Consider the following 23,223-nt stretch of genomic DNA (forward strand, 5'->3'; position numbering starts at 1 on the left):
TAACATTATTATAAGCTATACAGTAGTTTTATCTAGGTTAAGTAGATTATGTAAGGTGGTATTATTGGTTAAATTTTAGTTATGCACACCTATGCGATACAGCAGTAGAAAATTAATTTTTAGATTATAATAGATCAACATGATAGGTGATTTTCCTGGCAGAAATCAGTAACAAAATAGTTGCTAAAACCTATTTTCTAATGAACGAAGTCACGGCAGTTAAATGATACGCCATGTTTGTTTTGATAGGTGCTGAGGTTGAAGAAATGAAAGAATGATAAATTAGTTTATTCTAACCTGACCTACCTAACCTAACTAACCTACATAACCTAACCAATGTTTAGTAATTTGGTACCTCAAATTCTAAAGATCATCCAGATCATTGTTGTTGTCATGGAAGCTGATAGCCTGATTATTATTGTACCTTGGGCAATTAACAGATGACAGCAGAACCCCATGTTCTCTCATAAAGTCCAAGGAAGCCCTATTGTCTTTGTAACAGCACTTATTAATGTCACCTGGAGTTGGAGAACACCCAGTCCACAACGTGAAAGCCGTCGTCTGATAGTGACTGGACTGGCATGGCTTCCGCACCATATCGTAGCAGCTTCGTTCGTTAGTAAATTTGCTTGTGGTAAGGTTTTTTTGTTTTCTATTTCCACCAAGAAAATCGCATATTACATTCATATATTGTAATTTACAAAATTAATATTTTATTTTCTAATGCTATGTCATGTAGGTGTGCACAACTAAAATAATTTAATACCTAAAGTATGGTATATAAGCTAATACTAAATTCAGATATCAATAATAAAAGTATGGTGTGGGAGGCCAGCATCTGTGTCAGTGTTTCTGGCCATGCTATTGGCTGGCAATTTGAGAGGAGCTGATAAGGGCATAAGATTCAATCAATCTTTTATTATTGGTGAGTACATGTCTATTTAATTATAATGTTATTAAGAGGTATTGGGAAAGAGGGAAATGGCTGTTCAGGAAGGGAACAGACAGAAGATAGGGGTGAGTGGAGAATGGTTGTGTATAGATGATGTTCTGATGCATGGAAGGGAGTGGGTAGGATATGGGGGGAGGGAGTATGTTTGAATGATATTTTGATGCAGCCTGAAGGAATTTCACCTCATCTCTTTTTCTGCATGAGGGGATGGAGAGGGGGGGTTGCCAATTAAATGAAGCAGCCTTGCTGGGAATGTGCTGTCTTGCTACATTGCTTTTGACCCAGAGCGGCGGGCGAGATGCAGGGATGACCTGTCATCCAGGAGAGCCAAGATAGGAGAGAGGGAGGGGGGTGTATGGGAGTGGAGTATGTGGGGATGGAATGGGTGAGAGTGGACTTTATGCCTTTGTTTTATGGCTACCTCCATTGTAAGGGAGGAAAAGCCTTTGATATACAGTATATCATAGCACATATCAGTTTGTTGTTCTACCCATTCTATGTTAGGTGATGGTATGTCCAAAGGTTCTGTTTAGTTATAAAGGAACTTAAGTATGAAATGGTGTGTGTACAAATCATCCACAATCCTATTAATGCTTAATTTCTAAGAGACATCAATCTTATTATTTTTTTTCCAGAGTGGTCTACACTGGAGAGAAGCTTTTCCAACAGGACCTATGAGTTCCTTTCTCAAGTAAAGGTGATCTCAAATGTTATGAGGTGACTCACATTGAGAGAAACTATTCCAATGACACTTGTGTGATGCAGCCTTCTCATGAAGAATGATCTCCAATATCAAGTGATGACTCAATCCAGAGAGAAGTCCTTCCAGTTTGACCTGTGCAACTCTGCTTTCTCACTAAAGAGTATTCTCACACAGCATACTTTGACCTATACTTGTGAGAGGCCTTTCTAGTGTGACTTGTGTGATTCTACTGTCTCACAAAAGGGTGATCACAAATGTTACATGATGACCCACACAGGAGAGAAGCCTTTCAAATATGACCTGTGCAATCCATCTTTCTCTCAAAAGCCTGATCCCAAATGTTACATGTCCCATACAGGAGAGAAGCCTTTCCAGTGTGACCTGTGTAATGCAGTTTTCTCATTAAAGGATGATCTCAATCAGCATATGATGACCCACACAGAAAAGAAGCCTTTCCAATGTGACCTGTGCAATAAAGCCTTCTCACAAAAGAGCAGCCTCATATATCACATAAGGACCCACACAGGAGAGAAGCCTTTCCATTGTGACATGTGCGATGCAGCTTTCTCACGAAAGTGTGACCTCAAACTTCATATGATGACCCATACTGGAGAGAAACCATTCCAGTGTGACCTGTGCAATTCTGCTTTCTCACAAAAGCATAAGTTCAGTTATCATATGATGACCCACACTGGAGAGAAACCTTTCCAGTGTGACTTGTGTGATGCAGCTTTCTCACTAAAGAGTAATCTCAAACAGCACATGAGGACCCACACAGGAGAGAAGCCTTTCCAGTGTGACTTGTGTGATGCAACTTTCTCACAAAAGAGTAATCTCAAACAGCACATGAGGACCCACACAGGAGAGAAGCCTTTCCATTGTGACATGTGCAATTCTGCTTTCTCATTAAAGCAGCATTTCAGTTATCATATGATGACCCACACTGGAGAGAAACCTATCCAGTGTGACTTGTGTGATGCAGCTTTCTCACGAAAGGACAGTCTCAAACATCACATGAGGACCCACACAGGAGAGAAGCCTTTCCATTGTGACCTGTGCAATGCAGCTTTCTCACAAAAGAGCAGAATCAGACTTCACATGAGGACCCACACAGGAGAGAAGCCTTTCCATTGTGATCTGTGCAATGCAGCTTTCTCAAATAAGAGCAGTCTCAAACATCATATGAAGAACCACACGGGAGAGAAGCCTTTCCAATGTGACCTGTGCTGCGCAGCTTTCTCAAAAAAGTATTACCTAAACCTCCATATGATGACCCACACTGGAGAGAAACCATTCCGGTGTGATCTGTGCAGTGCAGCTTTCTCACTGAGGCATCACTTCAAAGATCATATGACGACGCATACTGGAGAGAAACCTTTTCAATGTAACTCGTGTGATGCAACTTTCTCAAGAAAGAGATATCTCACAGTGCATATGAGGACCCACACAGGAGAGAAGCCTTTCTGATGTGACCTGTGCAGTGCAGCTTTCTCACAAAAGAGTAGCCTCAAAAGTCATATGAAGACCCACACGGGTGAGAAGCCTTTCCAATGTGACCTGTGTAAAGCAGCTTTCTCACAAAAGAGAAGTCTCAAACATCACATGAGGACCCACACATGAGAGAAGCCTTTTCTCTCTGACCTGTACAAAAAAGATTTCTCACAAAAGACTGGTCTACTTCATATAATGACCCACACAGGTAGAAGCCATTCCATTGTGACCTGTGCAGTGCAGCTTTCACAACAGAGGGTAATTTCAGATGTCACATGATGACCCACACAGGAGAGCAACCTTTCCAGTGTGACCGGTGTGATTCTGCTTTCTCAATAAAGTGTTCTCTCACAATGCATATGAGGATCCACACAGGAGAGAAGCCTTTCCAATGTGATCTGTGCAATGCAGCTTTCTCACTAAAGAGCAGTCTAAACATATGAAGAACTACACAGGAGAAAAGCCATTTCAGTGTGACCTGTGCAATGCAATTTTCTCTCAAAAAAGTATCTTGAATGCCTCATGATGACCCACATGAGAAAAGCCTCTCCAACAGTGAAAAAAAGAATACATGGGAGTGATGGGCAAATTTGCTCTTGAAAGTTGAAAAAAAAACAAAAAAATCTGAAAGTGAACTCAAAATTCAAGCAAAAGGTGATGACAAAATCCAAAATCACCCCCATGATTAAACTGTGAAGGACCAATAAATTTACTTTATTATGGCAAGCATAGACAAGTTGCAACTTGGTAAATTTTGGTAAATTATTATAGGATGTGACTTGAATGTATGTGTGTGTGGCAGTGTCCAATATCGTACCTCCCAGGTGCCCTTTTATGTAAATGTTTATAATGAAAGAAGAGATGATAGACAAAATGCAAGCAAGACAAGAAAGTACATGAAACAATAGTAAGTGTACATGTAATTTACATTGGCTTGACCCCTAGAATACAGTGACACCTACTTAGGCTGCCATCATGAGGTATGAGTGGGTGTACAAGGACACCAGCATCAACATCTTGAATATATTATATTTTGTAGTTGTAGCTGAGTGACATTCTTGATATTGTTTTCTGTGGCTATAGACATTCTGGGTGAAAAAGAGAGTGAATATAACAGCTGTAACTTTGTATTTTATGTGTTTCTTGTGATGCATCATCATACATCAGACAGCCTGATGTGCACACAAACATTTGACTTATATTGAAGAGGTCAAGGTATACAATATATATATAATGAATTATGTTATTAAAGCAAAGTGCACAGATACAGTACTGATGACATCCCGTAAACATTACGAGACAGCAAAATATTTCTAGAAACTGTAGCCATGGAAAGTGGGAAGCTCTGGAGATTTCTTGACTAATTGGAAATAAAGAGTCCTGGAAATTAAATATATATATATATATATATCCAGTGTGGCCTGTGCTATGCACCTTTCACTCAAAAGAGTGATATCACATGGCTTATGATGACCCATACTTGGAAGATGTCTTTCAAGTGCAATACAGCTTACATTTTTACATTTGTCTTCTCAAAGATCACATAGTGATTCACACTGGAGAGAAACCCTTTCAGTATTATCTATGTTATGCAGCTTCCTCATGAAAGAGTTTTATCAAAGGGCATATGATGACCCACACTGGAGAGAAGCCATTCCAGTATGATCTATTTGATGCAGCGTTCTCATGAAAGAATAGTCTCAAATGTCACATATGTGGAAACAGTTGTTAGATTCAAACCTGGCATTTGAGGCTGAAAATGAATGTGACACACCCCTTAAAGGTGTGTGTGGAGGGGGGGGGGTATACTAGGCTCTATTTATGTTCAGGGTGATCAAATAGAGGTATTCAAATGGGTCAGGGGCTTTAACAAGGGTGATGAAAGCAAAGTCATCATACTAAAACAGTAGGTAGGACTCAGTAATGGTTTTAAGTTGGACTAATTTAGGTTAGGAAGGAAACAAACAAAAAACTTATTTACCAATAGAATGGTTAATGAATAGAATAGCCTTAGTAACCATGTAATGAATGCTGAGACTATTGTTCTGAGAGAAGATTAGATAACTATGAATGGGGATGATTGGTGGTAATGGACATGGAACTGCCTAGTGTAGGCCTTTTGGTATCTTCCAGTCTCTTCCATTCTCATGTACTTTCTACCAAATTCTTTCAACACAGATGGACTGTATGGAATTTTCATGATTTGTTTAATTATACAATGGTAAAGTAACACTCTATTGGAAAAGTTTTAGTGAATGTTTTGTAGGACCAAAAGATAAAAAAAATCTGTTAATCATTTCAATTTATATTTGTTGGAAATGGTCTAGTGTAAGCTTGATTCTGATATGTTATAGAACCAGTGGAATGCCACTTGATTTGTACAAAATAAATGAAATACAGTGGATGAATAAAAAATATAAATGAATGATTGTAACATCATTTATTAGTATTATAAAACCTTACAGAATATTATGCCATAACCAGTCAATTTGATAAAAGCCTAAGTTAGGGGCTCCTATATGGTATAAGCAAAACAAAATATAACTACACATGTGAGAGGACTTGAGCCCCAAAAATAAAGATCTACTCACAGAAATATTTACCGTTTCTGTATATGCATTTCTTTTTTCACTTAATGATTATAGCTCATCTTTATACATTTGTATCAGTTGGATTTTTTCATACAAGAGAATATGTGATTTAATACACAATGTAAATACAGAAAATGGAGAAAAGTGGGAGGTGAGCCAGTTGTTGTTTGTGGATGACACTACGCTTGTGGCAGGATTGAGGAAATTGGTGACAGAGTTTGAGAGAGTATGTGATAGAAGAAAGCTAAAGATAAATGTGGGTAAAAGTAAGGTGATGAGATGTACAAGGGGTGAAAGTGGCAGTAATCTGGAAGTGAGCATTATGGGAGAGCGACTGGAGGAAGTGGATAGTTTTAGATACTTGGGTGCAAATGTGGCAGGAAAAGGTGGAGTTAGAATGTAGATTGAGAGAAGCGAGTAAATGCCTTGGTGGATTGAAGAGTGTAACGAGGAATAGACATTTGGGAATGGATGCTAAGAGGAGACTGTATGAAGGAGTGATTGTGCCAACAGCACTGTATGGGGCAGAAACATGGAACATGAGAGAGGAAGAGAAAAGGTGTTTGAGATGAGGTGTCTGAGAAGTATGATGGGGGTTACTAGGCTAGATAGTGTGAGAAATGAGGTGAGGAGGAGAACAGGGGTGGAAAGGGAGTTGGGAGATAGGGTTGATGAAAGAGTATTAGGATGGTTTGGACACATGGAAAGAACGAGTGAAGAAAGACTAGTAAAAGAGGTATGGAAGGTAGGTGTGGGGGGAGTGAACATGAGGGGGCGACCTAGGATGAGATGGATGGATGGGGTGAAGGAGGCTTTGGGGAAGAGGGGAATGTCTGTTGAGGAAGGACGGGAGAGGACAGAAGACAGGGGTGAATCCTAATACTCTTCCATCCACCCTATCTCCCAACTCCCTTACCACCCCTATTCTCCTCACCTCCTCATTTCTCACTCTATCCGACCTAGTAACCCCCATCATACTTCTCAGACACCTCATCTTAAACACATTCAAACTCCTCTCTTCCTCTCTTTTTAATCCACCAAGGCATTTACTCGCTTCTCTCAATCTACATTCTACCTCCACTCCACCCTTTCCTGCCACATTTGCACCCAAGTATCTAAAACTATCCACTTCCTCCAGTTGCTCTCCCTTAATGCTCACTTTCACCCCTTGTACATCTCATCACCTTACTTTCACCCACATTTATCTTCAACTTTCTTCTTTCACACACTCTCCCAAACTCTGTCACCAACTTCTTCAATCACTCCTCTGATCCTGCTACAAGCACGGTGTCGTCCGCAAACAAAAGCTGACTCACCTCGCACTTTTCTCCATTTTCTTTAAATATCTCTAATCCCTGACCCACCACCCTTGCATTTACCTCTTGCACCACCCCATCCATGTACAAGTTGAACAGCCAGGGCGACATAATACATCCCTGACAAAGTCCCACCTTTACCTCGAACCACTCATTCTCTCCATTTCTAATCCTGACACATGCTCTACTACTCTCGTAAAAACTCTTGACAGCTCCTAGAAGCTTTCCTCCTATCCCATATATCTGCAAAACCTCCTTCAGTGCCTTCCTGTCTACCCTGTCATAAGCATTTTCAAGATCCATAAAATCCAAAAAAACATCCTTACCTTTTCCTATAGCCTTCTCACATATCTGTCTTACCACAAAGATCTGATCTACACAACCTCTACCTGTCCTAAATCCACACTGTTCCTCACCAATTACTCCCTCTGTTCCTCTCCTAATCCTCTCAATCAAGATCCTCCCATAAACCTTCCCAACTACACTTAACAAGCTAATCCCTCTGAAACTACTACACTCACACTTGTCCCCTTTTCCCTAGTAAAGTGGAACTATACAGGCATTCCTCCAGTCCTTCGACACTCTACCCTCTCTCCAGCAAACATTAAATAACCTCACCAGCCAGTCCACCATCACTGTACCTCCTTTTTTTAGACATTTGGCATGGCATCCATCCAGACCAGGTGCCTTACCTGCTCTCATCATCTTAGCAACCACCTTCACTTCGTCCATCCTTATTTTTCCTCCATTTTCCTCACTCATCACAGTCATTTTCTTACCACTTCCCACTGTGACTATCTTTCCCTCCCTATCCTCCTTCACATTTAGCACCTCCCTAAAATACCCTGCCCATCTTCCCCTTACTGCCTTCTCTTCCATTATCATATCTCCATCTGCACCTTTTACCTTTTCTTCTCTACTTGATGCGCCTCCTCTTCCTCTCTTAATTTCTTTCCATAACATCTTTTTATTACTTTCAAAATTTTCTGTCATACTCTTACCCCATTTCACATGTGCTCTCCTCTTTGCTTCCTTTACCTTGTGCTTCTCTTTTCTTTTCTTTGTACCTCTCATATGACTCCCTCGTCCTATTTTATAACCAATCTGTGAAAGCTCGCTTCTCTTCTACAACCTTTGTTTCCTCATCCCACCATTCACTACCCTTCCTTCTATTTCCTCCTGTCCTTCTTGTTCCACACACCATCCTTGCACACTTTGTGACTCCCTCCTTGAACCATCCCCATTCCTCCTCCACACCTAGCTCCACTCTATCCTTCACTCCCTCCCACTCCTTCAGCTTCTTGTACTCCTTCTCCTTTTCCTTTTCATTCAAAGGGCTCACTCTAAGCACCTCCCTACCTTTTGTCCTTTTCCTCTATCTCCATCTATCCTCCACTCTCAACTTACCTTCCACCAAAAAATTATCTGATATTCCTCCACTCTCTCCCCTTAGCACATGTACATCCTTAACTCTTCCTATTATACTCTTATCTACCACTACATAGTCCATTAACACCCTATCTACCACCCTTCCATCCACCACCCTCTCCCATGTGTACTTATGTTTGACTTTCTCCCGAAACACTGTATTTGCTATCAACTCTAGACATATCTCCACCAACAACACTCCACTACAATTCTTTCCTGGAATTCCACATTTCCCAACCACTCCGTCTATTGGTTCATTTCTTACCCTAGCATTAAGGTCTCCCAGTACTACTACATTGACATTCCTCCCTAATCCCTCTATGCACTCATTTAAATAACTCTAAAAAGCCTCCCTTTCTTCTACACTCTTCTCATTGCCAGGCCCATGTGCACCTACAAAAATCCACATCTCCTCTCCCAGTTTCACCTTGGACCAATCAATATGATGGTTGTATTATGCGTTATTTCAGCATAAAGCATTTTGCAACCATCATATTGATTGGTCTAAGGCAACAATATTAGCCAAAGGAAAAAGCCAACAAAAAAGAAATATAATAGAATCCTGCTTAATGTCAGGTACGTTTGATAAGAATATAAACTTAAGCTATGGTCATTTTAAATGTGATAAATTGGTAACCCAAATGGTCACCAAGATCTTTCCACCAGACTGAGCCTTATATGTTGGTCAGGTCGATAGAGGTAAGGTCATATCCCCTTCTCACATTGTATTGTCTCTCCCCCCCCCCTATGGTTACCACCTGATACTTACATTTAAACACAACTCTGTATCTCTGTCATTTAGTCTGAAGATGTAATATATGAAAGTACTTACTTTTGCATATATATATTGCTTATCCAGGAGTTGACACCTTGACGTGGTGGATAGGCTTGAGAATCTTAATGATTACAAAAGCTATGTCGATAGAGAGGAAATCTCTGCAGGGTCACCCATATCGAACAGGTTTTGTAGGAAAGATCAAACAAAGAGCAGTTCAAACACACAGTCGCAGGACCCACTGCTAACTGGCACGTCCCTAATGCCAAACAGGGAAATTCCTCATAGATATATGGGGTACCGTCATAATGACGGCGTGGACCATTGAACACCCTATAGATATAGGGCTTCACCAAATATAAGAAGGTGACACCAGAGAAATATCTATTCAGAAACCAGTTGGCAAGGAGGTGAGATTACTGTCAACCACTCTTCATAGCCAACATGAATATGAATAGCACAATTAAAAAAAAAAACGAGCATTCCTTTTGGATCATCATCTCCTAAAGGTCCAACCGCATTGCCTCATGTGCTTACGGGCAGTGTGCCACTGAATGTGAGTAAGCAGATCCAAGTCTTGGACATTAAACAACATGAAGAAAATGAAGATCTATACTTACAACGTAAGAAGTCTTTCAAAAGACAACAAACTGGAGAGTTTAAAGGAAGAACTAAACAACATAAAGTGGGACATCGTAGGACTGAGCGAAGTCCGAAGAACAGAAGAAAAGCTGGTACAATTACAAGATTGTCACCACCTGTTCTACTATAGAAGTAAGGACAAAGAAGGATCTAGTGGAGTAGGATTCTTGATCAACCGAGAGGTTGCTGGTAACATAGTCAAATTCAGTAGTTTTTAAGATAGGGTAGCTTGGATTGTGATTAGGCTGTGTAATAGGTACACTCTAAAAATAGTTCAGGTTTATGCACCAACTTCACAGAGTTCAGACGATGAAATTGAGTCCTATGATGATTTAAGTCAAGTAATGAATCAAGAAAAAGTATGTACACTTTGGTAATAGGAGACTTTAATGCTAAAGTAGGGAAGAAGATGGAAGATGAGACGTGTATTGGGAAGTTTGAAGTAGGTGAAAGAAATGACAGAGGCGAGATGTTAGTAAATTTTACAGAGAACTGCAATATGAGGATAACGAACACTTTCAATAGCGTGTAGGGCGTAAGTGGACCTGGAGAAGTCCAAATGGAACAACAAAGAACGAAATAGACTTCATATTAGGAGATGAGAGCAAGAGCGTTAGCAATGTTACAGTAATAAAGTCAACATAGTTACCATAGAATGGTAGGTTGCACAGCTAAATTCAATTTCAGAGCCGAGAGAAATAAACTAGTTTTAAAAAAGAAAATAAGCCTTGCAAAGGTTAAGGGTAATAATAAGAAATTTCAGTTAGAAACTGAAAATAGATTCGAGGTTCTAAGAACCAACGAGGACAACGTGGAAGATATTGATTTAAATTTAGTGAATATCGTTAAGGAATCAGCAGAGAAAGTAGGAAGTACAAAAACATTAGAGAAAAGAAATACTCCAAAGCTACAAATGACCTAATTAAAAGAAGAAGGACCATGCAGATTAAAAGCAGGAGAGACAAAAAAAAAGAAAAAAAACAAGCTTATCAACAAAAGACAGATTAGAGAAAAGAAAGAGAAATATGGATGAAATAGAGGAAACTATTCGGAAAGGTAAAAGTATTAAAGTGACCGAGCACAGACATGCTTTATGAAGACAGCAAATGATATGTTTGAAAGATAGAAATGGAGAAATGATTAAACGTAGAGACAAAATGGTAAAAAGTGTAGAAGAATTTTACCAAGAGCTTTACTCGTCGAAGACCGTAGTTGAGTCAGTAAGTTCATGTGTAGACATTAATAGTGTACCAGAGATTACAAAGAAAGAAGTAGAATTTGCTCTAAAAACTATGAAACGTGGAAAAGCACCAGGGGAAGATGGTATATCAATTGATCTGTTGAAAGACGCAGGTGAAATAGTTCATATTAAGTTAGCTCAGTTGTACACCCAGTGCTTACGTCAATAAAGAGTTCCTGATGCGTGGTGCAATGCTATAGTAATTTTGCTTCACAAAAAAGGAGACCAGAAGGACCTTAGTAACTCTCAACCGATTCGCTTCCTATCACACATATATAAAGTATTCTCCAAGATCCTTACAAATAGACTAAGTAAAGTTATAGATGGAACCAACGGAGAGAACAGGCAGGGTTTAGAAGTGAATATTCAACTCTAGACCCTTTACAGGCGATAAACCAACTAATCGAGAAAACGACAGAATACAATATACCTCTGTGTTTAGCTTTTGTAGATTACGAGAAGGCCTCTGACTCGGTAGAACAAAGAGCAATACTAAACTCGCTACGCAAACAGGATACAAACGAACAGATCATAAGAGTTTTAGAAAAGATATATGGGAAAGGTACCGCTATAGTTCGACTACATAAAGATACAGAAAAGATTAAGCTCGAGAAAGGAGTACGGCAAGGCGATACAATTTCACCCAAACTATTTACAGCTTGATTAGAAGATATTTTCAGAAGGTTGAGTGGCGAAAAGAAAGGTTTGAAGATTAATGGCGAATATTTGAACCACCTAAGATTTGCGGATGACATCATTCTTATTTTAGAAAGAGTAGAAGACTTGCAAGATGTGCTGAGCGACCTAAACAAGGAAAGTCTCAAAGTAGGTTTAAAAATGATTAAAAGTAAAACCAAAGTAATGTTCAACACGAAAGTTCAAAGCAAAGAGATTGTAATTGATGATGAGAGTCTTGAGGAAGTTACATACATATACAAAGGCTTTTTTCCCCTTACAAGGGAGGTGGCCAAAAAGGAAAAGGCATAAAATCATTCCCACCTATTCCAACCCTGAATATATTCCACACCCCTCCACCCTCCCTCTTATCTTAGCACCTCCTGGATGACGGGTCATCGCTACACCTTGTCCACTGCCCTGGGTCAGAAGCAGTGTCGCTAGACACAGCACATCCACAGCAAGGCCGCTTCATTTAATCGGCGACCCCCCTCTCCGTCCCCCCCATGCATAAAAGGAGAATACGGGGAGAAATCCCTTCGGGCTGCGTCAAATTTTGCTCACACACACTACCCCACCCTCCATCCCCCAGCCCATTCCACCTCATGCATCACAACATCATCCATATACAACCATTCTCCATTCACCCCTGTCTTCTGTCCTCTCCCGTCCTTCCTCAACAGACATTCCCCTCTTCCCTAAAGCCCCCTTCACCCCATCCATCCATCTCATCCTAGGACGTCCCCTCATGTTCACTCCTCCACATCTGCCTTCCATACCTCTTTTACTAGTCCTACTTCACTCATTCTTTCCATATGTCCAAACCATCCTAATACTCTTTCATCAACCCTATCTCCCAGCTCCCTTTCCACCCCTGTTCTCCTCCTCACCTCCTTATTTCTCATTCTATCTAGCCTAGTAACCCCCATCATACTTCTCAGACACCTCATCTCAAACACACTCAAACTCCTTCTCTCTTCCTCTCTTATGTTCCATGTTTCTGCCCCATACAGTGCTGTTGGCACAATCACTCCTTCATACAGTCTCCTCTTAGCATCCATTCCCAAATGTCTATTGCTCAATACACTTTTTAATCCACCAAGGCATTTACTCGCTTCTCTCAATCTACATAATTATTTAGGCCAGATGGTGAAAGTGACGAAAGATCATGATGATGGAATAAAAAGGCGCATTACAATTGGCTGGAAAGTGTTTCGTAAATATAATAAAATCCTGAGAGGCTCTCTACCTTAATGTTTGAAACGTAAAGTTTACAATCAGTGCATTCTACCGGCAATAATATACGGGTGTGAGACTCGGAAGCTGACGATGGCGATGGAAACAAAGCTAAGGACTGCACATAGGAGAATGGAGAGATCAATGATGGGAATAACACTTAGAGACCGTAAGAGAACAAGTTGGGTGAGAGAGCAGACTAGAGTGAAAGATATTGTGGAGGCAGTAAAAGAGAGGAAGTGGAATTGGGCAGGTAAGTTGGTGCGAACCACTGATGAGCGATGGAGCAAGTGTGCTACTGAGTGGATGTCGCGAGATAGGAAGTGTGGAAGAGGGAAACCACTAAATGGACCTTGAGGGAAACCAGACAGAAGGTGGAGAGACGAGATCGAGAACTTTGCATGAGTGATGTGGCAGAGGATGGCACGGTCATGGAATGCTATGAAGGAAGCCTTTGCTCAGCAGTGGACTCAGGATGGCTGATTTGATTTGAGTTGATGTATGTATGTATAAAAACAAATTATGTAAAAAGGAAAGGAGGCGAAGGAAACGGGCAATGTATAAACAAAAATAGATAAACAAATCAAAATAATAATAAAGCGCTTCACGAACAGAGGCAATATACTGCGTAGTTAAAGTTCTCCAACTATTCGTTGAGCTCAGAATTACTTTTCGTTGTTGTCATTTATACAGACCAAACACGGGTGCCTCCTGTTCGGATTCGTGAGAGCAATCAAATAGTAGCAAGGTAGTATTAGACATCTTTTTCATATATTCATGAACTATCTGACGCACCTCACGTGCGGGTCCGTCATGTTTGCCAATGATTTGAAACAATTTGTAACAATTAAAGCAAAGAAATAAGGTATATACAAGCATCCACGCAATTCTAGGACGACGTAAATACAGTTGGTGCTAAAACATCATCATGGGGCCTCAATTTTACCACTGAAAAATGTGTTCACTCACATTGCCCGCCCAATATATCCTATCATTCACTGCAATATCTCAGGAACACTCACACCGTGATTTGGGTGTTATAGTAGGTGATAAAGTAAAGTTCATACTGACAAAATCATTGCTAAAACAGATGGTATTGGAGGCATTATGTCGACAACTAGTATTCATGTGTGATATGTATTTCACATACATACGATCAATGATTAATTGACTTTTCATCAATCGTCTGTAACAGTGAATACTTGGGGAATCTTCAGTGCTTGGAAAATGTTGTAGCCTGCTGGACAAAACAAAATTTGGGTTTAAATGACAAGCCATACTATAGGAGTGTAGTGTCGGCTTGACCCATCTACTTGATCAAGTTGGCCCACCACCTCGACCAGCCATGATTAACTCCATTTGTTTGTCTCCCTTTATTTTTCAAGTTCACGGTTAGGTTAGGTTAGAGAAGACCAATTTATCATACTTTAAAATCTGTCCTCCGCATCTATAAAAAAAAAAGGTGTCTCAAGCAGCAGGTGATGGGATGAGCAAGGCAGCAAGCCTGTTGACTCAGCACAATGAAAAGTATCTGACGTTTTATCAATGGAACTGGTTAGAGGTACTGCAGCTGTACCCCAGATTTTCATGGCTAGGAGTATGGCCCACTTTTGCACATATCAAACCAAGTTCCACTTCTGTCCACCTCAAGTTAGAAATTCAAAGTGGCTGAAGCTGATAAGATGCTACAGGTGAAATATGAAGTTAATTCCAAATTTAATTTTGTTTGAAGGGTTGCAAAATGTAGTTCAAACCTATGAACAAGAACATTATTATAAGCTGTATGGTAGTTTTATTTAGGTTAAGTAGATTAGGTTAGGTGGTACTTTTGGTAAAATTATAGTTATGCACACTTTGCGATATACCAATAGAAAATTAATTGTTAATTTTGTAAATTATAATAGATCAATATGATTGCAATTTTCTTGGTAGAAATCAATAACAAAATAGTTGCTAAAAACCTATTTTCTAATAAACGAAGTTGCGGTGGCTAAATGATACGCCATGTTTGTTTTGATAGGTGCTGAGGTTGAAGAAATGAAAGAATGATATATTAGTCTATTCTAACCTAACTTAACTCACCTACCTACCTAACTAACCTACATAACCTAACCAAAGTTTAGTAATTCGGTACCTCAGATTCTGAAGATCATCTGGATCATTGTCGTTGTCATGGATGCTGACAGCCTGATTATTATTGTACCACGGGCAATTAATAGATGACAGCAGAACCCCATGTTCTCTCATAAAGTTCAAGGAAGCCCTATTGTCTTTGTAACAGTGCTTATTAATGTCATCTGGAGTTGAAGAACACCCAGTCCACAACGTGAAAGCTGTCGTCTGATAGTGACTGGACTGGTATGGCATCCACACCATATCGTAGCGGCTTCGTTCGATAGTAAATTTGCTTGTAGCAAGGTTTTTTTTGTTTTTTATTTCCATCAAGAAAATCACATATTACATTCATGAATTATAATTTACAAAATAATATTTCATTTTCTAATGCTATATCAATTTATGAAGCGGCCTTGCTGTGAATGTGCGACACTGCTTCTGACCCAGGGCAGTGGACAGGATGCAGGGATGACCCGTCATCCAGGAGGTGCCAAGAGAGGAGGGAGGGTGGAGGGGAGTGGAATATATGGGAAATGAAATGGGTGGGAGTGATTTCTATGCCTTTTTCTTTTTGGCTACCCCCCTGTGTAAAGGGGAAAAAGCCTTTGGTATATGTATGTATATCATGTAGGTGTGCACAACTAAAAATAATACCTAAAGTATGGTATATAAGCTAATACTAAATTTAGATAACAACTATAAAAGTATGGTGTGGGAGGCCAGCTCCTGTGTCAATGTTTCTGGCCATGCTTGGCTGGCGATATGAGAGTAGCTAATAAGGGCATAAGATTCAAGCATTCTAACCCCAAATTCTGTGAAATGTCTTAAATGCATGTCTGTGTTTATTATTACTAACAGTGAAAGAGAACTAGTAAATCAGCAGCAATTTAATATTTCATAATATTAGTATTGTGATGCATCATCAAATCATCATCAGGCATCTGATACTGTGCACGAGAATTTGAATCCTATTGAAAAGGTTAACACGAGGCATCTAGAATAGAAAGAGGTAAGTGCCATATCTCCTCAATATGGAAATATGGTTCTTAAACCATTAGATATTAAGAGGCAAAATGGCTTTCACATGACAACATCATTTTCCCCTTTCTATTCCAGATGCCTCATGTGTGCAGCCAAGTATAGTATATCATTACATACACAACTTGATCTACACTTTTTGACAGCCAAAGTGTAGACACACTTTTCAATTTACAAATCCAGAGAAAACAGAAAAAAAATGTTAGTTACACAGACCTGGAACATGCCACTAGTTGTTATTATTGAAGGTTTTGCCTTTGCAACAGGCTGTGAAAGAGCAAGGTTAAATATTTACAAGAGCAAATGGCTGTGGTAATGATTCATCAGCGAGAGTTTTTTAACATTTGTTTAGAAATATATATATAAATCACCATTAATCTTCATATTTTTGTTATGTAATGATTTATGCGTAAATGGGCTTCTGCTATTTAAAATTTCAACCCAGATTAGATATGAATTTCGTCCCTGAAAAAGTATCCACATAAAAGTTGACCTTAAAAAATGGGCTGAGAAACTCTACTATAATTTGGGTATATATAGTGTACCTGATAGTTTTTACAGTTAGACAGATAGGTATTTTACTAAAAGTGACAACAGATGGATAATACAGTACTATGGTAAAGTGTGGTTGAGGGTGAGGCTAAATACAAACACGGGTACTGTATTTTACTTTATTGTCTGCTGTGGTTGTGGTGGAGCAAACTAGTTATGAACTAAGGAGATGGGTTACCTTGTTTGCAGAAGTGAACATGTTGCATTTATAGTGTGACCAGCATGTGTGCTGTCCAGAGTGATAAACCTCCAACCTGGGTGACCCACACTGGACAGCTTGGATCACTCAGGGTCTTTGCCAATCATCTCCCAGAGCAACCATATGACCCAGCTTGTAGGGCCTGCATCTTATGTGACTTGCATCACTTATCTGAGTCAGATGAGTGAGATAAACTGAATAAACCTTCCTAGAGTAGGTCATGCTTAGATTCAAGTCCTGTGAGGCCAAATGTGGAATGATATGGAGTTATATTGATATATAACTGCTGTGGTCACCTGGGCCATTAACCCCCCTCCAAATCTTGTGACTAAATGAAAAAACTAGAGCAAAATTTGAGTCATTGTGGTCGCCTTTCACCAATATTGTCGTTTCTATGTGCCATCTCTCTTTTGTGTTTTTACTTTTTACTTTCCTTTCACCACTGTCTTTGTTACATATGATTAGTCACTTACTATTTTCATCTCTAGGCCCCATGCCTCAGATCATTTAACTTGTTCAGTTTCTAGACAGGTTCCTCTTTCAGGCAAGGGGAATTAAACTTATGATGTCTTTTCGTCTGTACTTTTTCTACATTGTGCTCTTAAGGAATCCCCCCCAAGAACACTTAATTTGGGTCCAAGGTTAGCTCTGCAGTGACATCATGATTTCTTTAGTCCAGTGATCTTTAATTATATATTTAAGAACCTCCCCTAAGGGCATGATCTTACAATCGTGAACCAATTGAATTTTCTCGTCCACTCCTTCTCCAATCAGAACAGCTGTTACAAGTCTGTATGCAACATTGTTTACTCAAGCAATCTCGAATTCACTGTACACTCACCCAGGTTACAAGTCAGCAAAATATTATACAGCAATAAAATTGGGTCCTCATTTGTCTACCTATATCTACAAGCCTCTGATCATGGTGGGATGAGTATGCATGCTATTGGATGCTTTTCAGTGCATTTCTAATGAAAAAGTTGAGTCCAATATATCATAGCCCATATCAGTTCGTGTTTAAACCTATTAAGTGATGGTATGTCCAAAAGTTCTGTTTAGGTATACAGGAACTTAAGTATGAAATGGTGTGTGTACAAAACATTTACAATCCTATTATTGCTTAATTTCTAAGAGTTAGACATCAATCTTATTACATTTTTTTTTTTTTTTTTCCAGGATGGCACACACTGGAGAGAAGCTTTTCCAACAGGACCTATGAGATCCTTTCTCAAGTAAAGGTGATCTTAAATGTTACGAGGTGACTCACACTGAGAGAAACTATTCCAATGTCACCTGTGTAATGCAGCCTTCTTATAAAAGAATGATCTCCAATATCAAGTGATGACTCAAACCAGAGAGAAGTCCTTTCAATTTGACCTGTGCAATTCTGCTTTCTCACTAAAGAGTATTCTCACACAGTATATGATGACCTATACTTGTGAGAGGCCTTTCTAGTGTGATTTGTGCGATTCTACTGTCGCATGAAAGGGTGATCACAAATGTTACATGGTGAGCCACACAGGAGAGAAACCTTTCCAATATGACCTGTGCAATGCACCTTTCTCTCAAAAGGATCTCAAATGTCACATGACCCACACAGGAGAGAAGCCTTTCCAATGTGACCTGTGTAATGCAGTTTTCTTATTAAAGGATGATCTTAATCAGCATATGATGGCCCACACAGAAAAGAAGCCTTTCCAATGTGACCTGTGCAATACAGCCTTCTCACAAAAGAGCAGCCTCATATATCACATAAGGACCCACACAGGAGAGAAGCCTTTCCATTGTGACCTGTGCGATGCAGCGTTCTCACGAAAGTATTACCTCAAAATTCATATGATGACCCACACTGGAGAAAAACCATTCCAGTGTGACCTGTGCAATGCAGCTTTCTCACTGAGGCATCATTTCAGAGATCATATGATGACCCACACTGGAGAGAAACCTTTCCAGTGTGACTTGTGTGATGCAGCTTTCTCACAAAAGAGCAGTCTCAAACATCACATGAGGACCCACACAGGAGAGAAGCCTTTCCACTGTGACCTGTGCAATGCAGCTTTCTCACAAAAGAGCAGTCTCAAACTTCACATGAGGACCCACACAGGAGAGAAACCTTTCCATTGTGACCTGTGCAATTCAGCTTTCTCACAAAAGAGCAGTCTCAAACATCACATGAGGACCCACACAGGAGAGAAGCCTTTTCATTGTGACCTGTGCAGTGCAGTTTTCTCACGAAAGTATTACCTCAAAATTCATATGATGACCCACAATGGAGAGAAACCATTCCAGTGTGACCTGTGCAATGCAGCTTTCTCACTGAGGCATCACTTCAAAGATCATATGATGACCCACACTGGAGAGAAACCTTTCCAGTGTGACTTGTGTGATGCAGTTTTCTCAAGAAAGAGTTCTCTCACAGTGCATATGAGGACCCATACTGGAGAGAAGCTTTTCCAATGTGACATTTGCAATGCAGCATTTTCTCAAAAGAGTAATCTCAAATCTCACATGATGACCCACACAGGAGAGAAACCTTTCCAGTGTGACATGTGTAATGCGGGTTTCTCAATAAAGGATAATCTTAATCAGCATATGATGACCCACACAGAAGAGAAGCCTTTCCTATGTGTCCTGTGCAAAGCCGCTTTCTCACAAAAAAGCCGTCTCAAACATCACATGAGGACCCACACAGTAGAGAAGTTTTTACATTGTGACCTGTGCAATGCAGTTTTCTCACGAAAGTATTACCTCAAACTTCATATGATGACCCACACTGGAGAGAAACCGTTCCAGTGTGACATGTGCTATACATCTTTTTCACTAAAGCATCACTTCAAAGGTCATATATTGACCCACACTGGAGAGAAACCTTTCCAGTGTGACTTGTGTGATGCAGCTTTCTCACAAAAAAGCAATCTTAAACATCACATAACGACCCACACAGGAGAGAAGCCTTTCCATTGTGACCTATGCAATGCAGCTTTCTCACAAAAGGGTAGTCTCAAATATCATATGATGACCCACACAGGAGAGAAGCCTTTCCATTGTGACCAGTGCAATGCATCTTTCTCACAAAAGTATTACCTCAAACTTCATATGATGACCCACACTGGAGAGAAACCTTTCCAGTGTGGCTTGTGTGATGCAGCTTTCCCCAAAAAGTGTAATCTGACACATCACATGAGGACCCACACAGGAGAGAAGCCTTTCCATTGTGACCTGTGCAATGCAGCTTTCTCACAAAAGAGCAGTCTCAAACATCACATGAAGATCCACACAGGAGAGAAGCCTTACCAGTGTGTCCTGTGCAGTGCAGCTTTCTCACGAAAGTATTACCTCAAAATTCATATGATGACCCACACTGGAGAGAAACCATTCCGGTGTGATCTGTGCAGTGCAGCTTTCTCACTGAGGCATCACTTCAAAGATCATATGATGACCCACACTGGAGAGAAACCTTTCCAGTGTAACTTGTGTGATGCAACTTTCTCAAGAAAGAGTTCTCTCACAGTTCATATGAGGACCCATACAGGAGAGAAGCCTTTCCAATGTGACCTGTGCAGTGCAGCTTTTTCACAAAAGAGTAACCTCAAAAGTCATATGAAGACCCACACGGGTGAGAAGCCTTTCCAATGTGACCTGTGCAATTCAGCTTTCTCACAAAAGAGCAGTCTCAACAAACATCACATGAGGACCCACACAGGAGAGAAGCCTTTTCACTGTGACCTGTGCAATAAAGCTTTCTCACAAAAGAGTGGCCTCAGAGTTCATATAATGACCCACACTGGTAGAAGCCATTCCATTGTGACCTGTGCAGTGCAGCTTTCACAACAGAAAGGAACTTCAGATATCACATGATGGCCCACACCGGACAGAAACCTTTTCAGTGTGACCTGTGTGATTCTGCTTTCTCAATAAAGTGTTCTCTCACAGTGCATATGAGGATCCACAGAGGAGAGAAGCCTTTCCAATGTGATCTGTGCAATGCAGCCTTCTCAGTAAAGAGCAATCTAAACATATGAAGAACTACACAGGAGAAAAGCCATTGCAGTGTAACCTGTGCAATGCAATTTTCTCACAAAAACATATCTCAAATGCCATGTGATGACCCACATGAGAAAATACTCTCCAACAGTGATAAAAAGAATTCATGGGAGTGATGGGCAAATTTGCTGTGGAAAGTAAAAAAAAAAAAAATAAATAAAAATAAAAAAAAAAATAAATAAATAAATAAATAAAATAAATCAGGAAATGAGCTCAAAGTTAAAGCAAAAAGGTGATGGCAAAACCCAAAATCACCCCCATGATTAAACTGTGAAGGACTTATAAATTTACTTTGTTATGGGAAGCATAGACAAGTAGGCTCTTTTTATGTTCAGGGTGATCAAATACAGCCATTCAAATGGGTCAGGGGCTTTAACAAGGATGATGAAAGCAATGACATCATACTAAAACAGTAGGTAGGACTTATAGGGTTTTGAATTGGACTAATTTAGGTTTAGGAAGGAAACAAAAAAATTATTTACCAATAGAATGGTTAATGAATAGAATAGACTTACTAACCATGTAATGAATGCTAAAACTATTGGTTGTTTTGAGAGAAGTTCAGATAACTTTATGGATGGGAATGATTGGTGGTAATAGACATGGAACTGCCTAGTATAGGCCTTTTTGTTTCTTCCAGTCTCCTCCATTCTTATGTACTTTCTACCAAGTTCAACACAGGTGGACTGTGTAGAATTTACATGATTTATCTAATGATACAGTGGTAAAGTAACACTAGTGGAGAAGTTGTAGTGGATGTTTTGTAAGACCAAAAGATAAAAAATATGTTAATAATTTTAATTTATATTGGTTGGAAATGGTCTAATATAAGCTTGATTCTGATATGTTATAGAACCAGTGGAATGCCACTTGATTTGTACAAAATGAATTACATTGGATGAATAAACAAACATAAATGAATGATTGTAACATCATTTATAAGTATTGTAAAACCTTACACAATATTATACCATAACCAGTCAATTTAATAAAGCCTAAGTTAAGGGCTCCTATATGGTATAAGCAAAACAAAATATCTATACATATGAGAGGACTTGAGTCCCAAAAATGAAGATCTACACAGAAATAGTTACTTTTTCTCTATATGCATTTCTTTCCTCACTTCATGATTGTAGCTCATCTTTATATGTATCAGTTGGATTTTTTATACAAGAATATATGATTTAATGTAATTTACAATCAATTAACAGTAACACAATGTAAATACAGAACTGGACCAGGACAAAATGCTCACATGTAGAAACCCAGTAGCTTTAAAATGAACATTAGGTCACAAAATTATCATAAAAAATAAGTAAAGTTCAAGTTGACACTTGCCAAGTTATAAAGTTACACAATTACCACTAAATATACTTGGAACATTAATTCTACATGTAATTGACAAACCTTAGATAAGAATGGGGTATTTATCACACAGACCCAGAGAGGCACCAAAACCTCTACCAATGACTGACCCTCCAGGCATACTTTTCTAGCATACTCTCTCAACTTGGCAATTTTAACGTCATATTGTGAGGCCTCCACATGAAGTTTCATCACTGAATACAAGGATTAGTAGTTTAATATCTCAAGTTCTCCACATGAAAAATCAGCTGTAAAGGAAACCTGTCACAGTGTGTTTAATAGGATTAAAACTGGAAGAGAAAAAATGCATTGTGGGACACAGCTCAACAGATCATGCTGCCATAATGAAGAGACTGAAATAGATTTTTGGATCCTCTCCCACTTGTTGGATCCTTAACATGCTGATGTACATTTCCTGGAAAGTTTCCACAAATATGTATTCTTCATTATTTACTCCATCTGGAGTTGTCCTTGTTTTCCCAATTAATTTTTGGATAGTTGTAGTCCCCAACTATGAGTATATCAAACGTATTTTGTGTTACTGTCTCTTCCATCTATTCTATAAGAATAGCATTATTATCTAATGTGCTGTTTGAGCTTCTATAAATATGGGGTTTGAATGTGGTACAGTTGGCACCCAGGCACAGGGTCAAAGGTAACCTAGAAGGAGGGCGAATGGGGCATTGGTTGGTGTGCATGGACAGCGTGTACATGAGGTGTATGGGGGGAATGTGCGAGTGATAGAGGCACAGTAGAAGAAAAATGTAGATAGAACTTAGCTAGGTGGCGATACTAGTAAAAGAGAAACTAGGGACGAGTGTCGGAATAAACCAAGAAGAAAAACCAGGAACTAATGAGGAC

At 39.5% G+C, this 23,223-nt stretch overlaps 1 protein-coding gene and 1 pseudogene across 3 annotated transcripts; both read left to right on the forward strand.

The window, feature by feature from the left end:
• Positions 1–1,591: 1,591 nt before the first annotated feature.
• LOC143020120 (uncharacterized) lies at positions 1,592–5,685 on the forward strand (annotated as a pseudogene).
• Positions 5,686–13,400: 7,715 nt separating this feature from the next.
• On the forward strand, positions 13,401–21,935 carry LOC143020311 (uncharacterized). 3 transcript variants are annotated; one of them, XM_076176606.1, is made up of 2 exons: positions 13,401–13,548; positions 18,130–21,935. In XM_076176606.1, exon 2 carries the CDS (start codon positions 18,460–18,462, stop codon positions 20,809–20,811), a length of 2,352 nt encoding a protein of 783 aa, XP_076032721.1. In that variant the 5' UTR covers positions 13,401–13,548; positions 18,130–18,459; the 3' UTR covers positions 20,812–21,935. The 3 variants fall into 3 exon arrangements, with proteins under 3 accessions (XP_076032721.1, XP_076032720.1, XP_076032722.1); XM_076176605.1 differs by lacking the exon at positions 13,401–13,548 and adding an exon at positions 13,653–13,797; XM_076176607.1 differs by lacking the exon at positions 13,401–13,548 and adding an exon at positions 13,840–14,091.
• Positions 21,936–23,223: the final 1,288 nt, after the last annotated feature.

This window comes from Oratosquilla oratoria, chromosome 39 (genome assembly GCF_046742065.1).
Source record: "Oratosquilla oratoria isolate Oo_2021 chromosome 39, ASM4674206v1, whole genome shotgun sequence".
In the NCBI taxonomy this organism is placed as follows: domain Eukaryota; kingdom Metazoa; phylum Arthropoda; class Malacostraca; order Stomatopoda; family Squillidae; genus Oratosquilla; species Oratosquilla oratoria.

Coding starts and splice junctions, on each gene's coding strand:
- LOC143020311 (XM_076176606.1), top strand. CDS start 18,460: ATGGTGAGCCACACAGGAGAGAAACCTTTCCAATATGACCTGTGCAAT.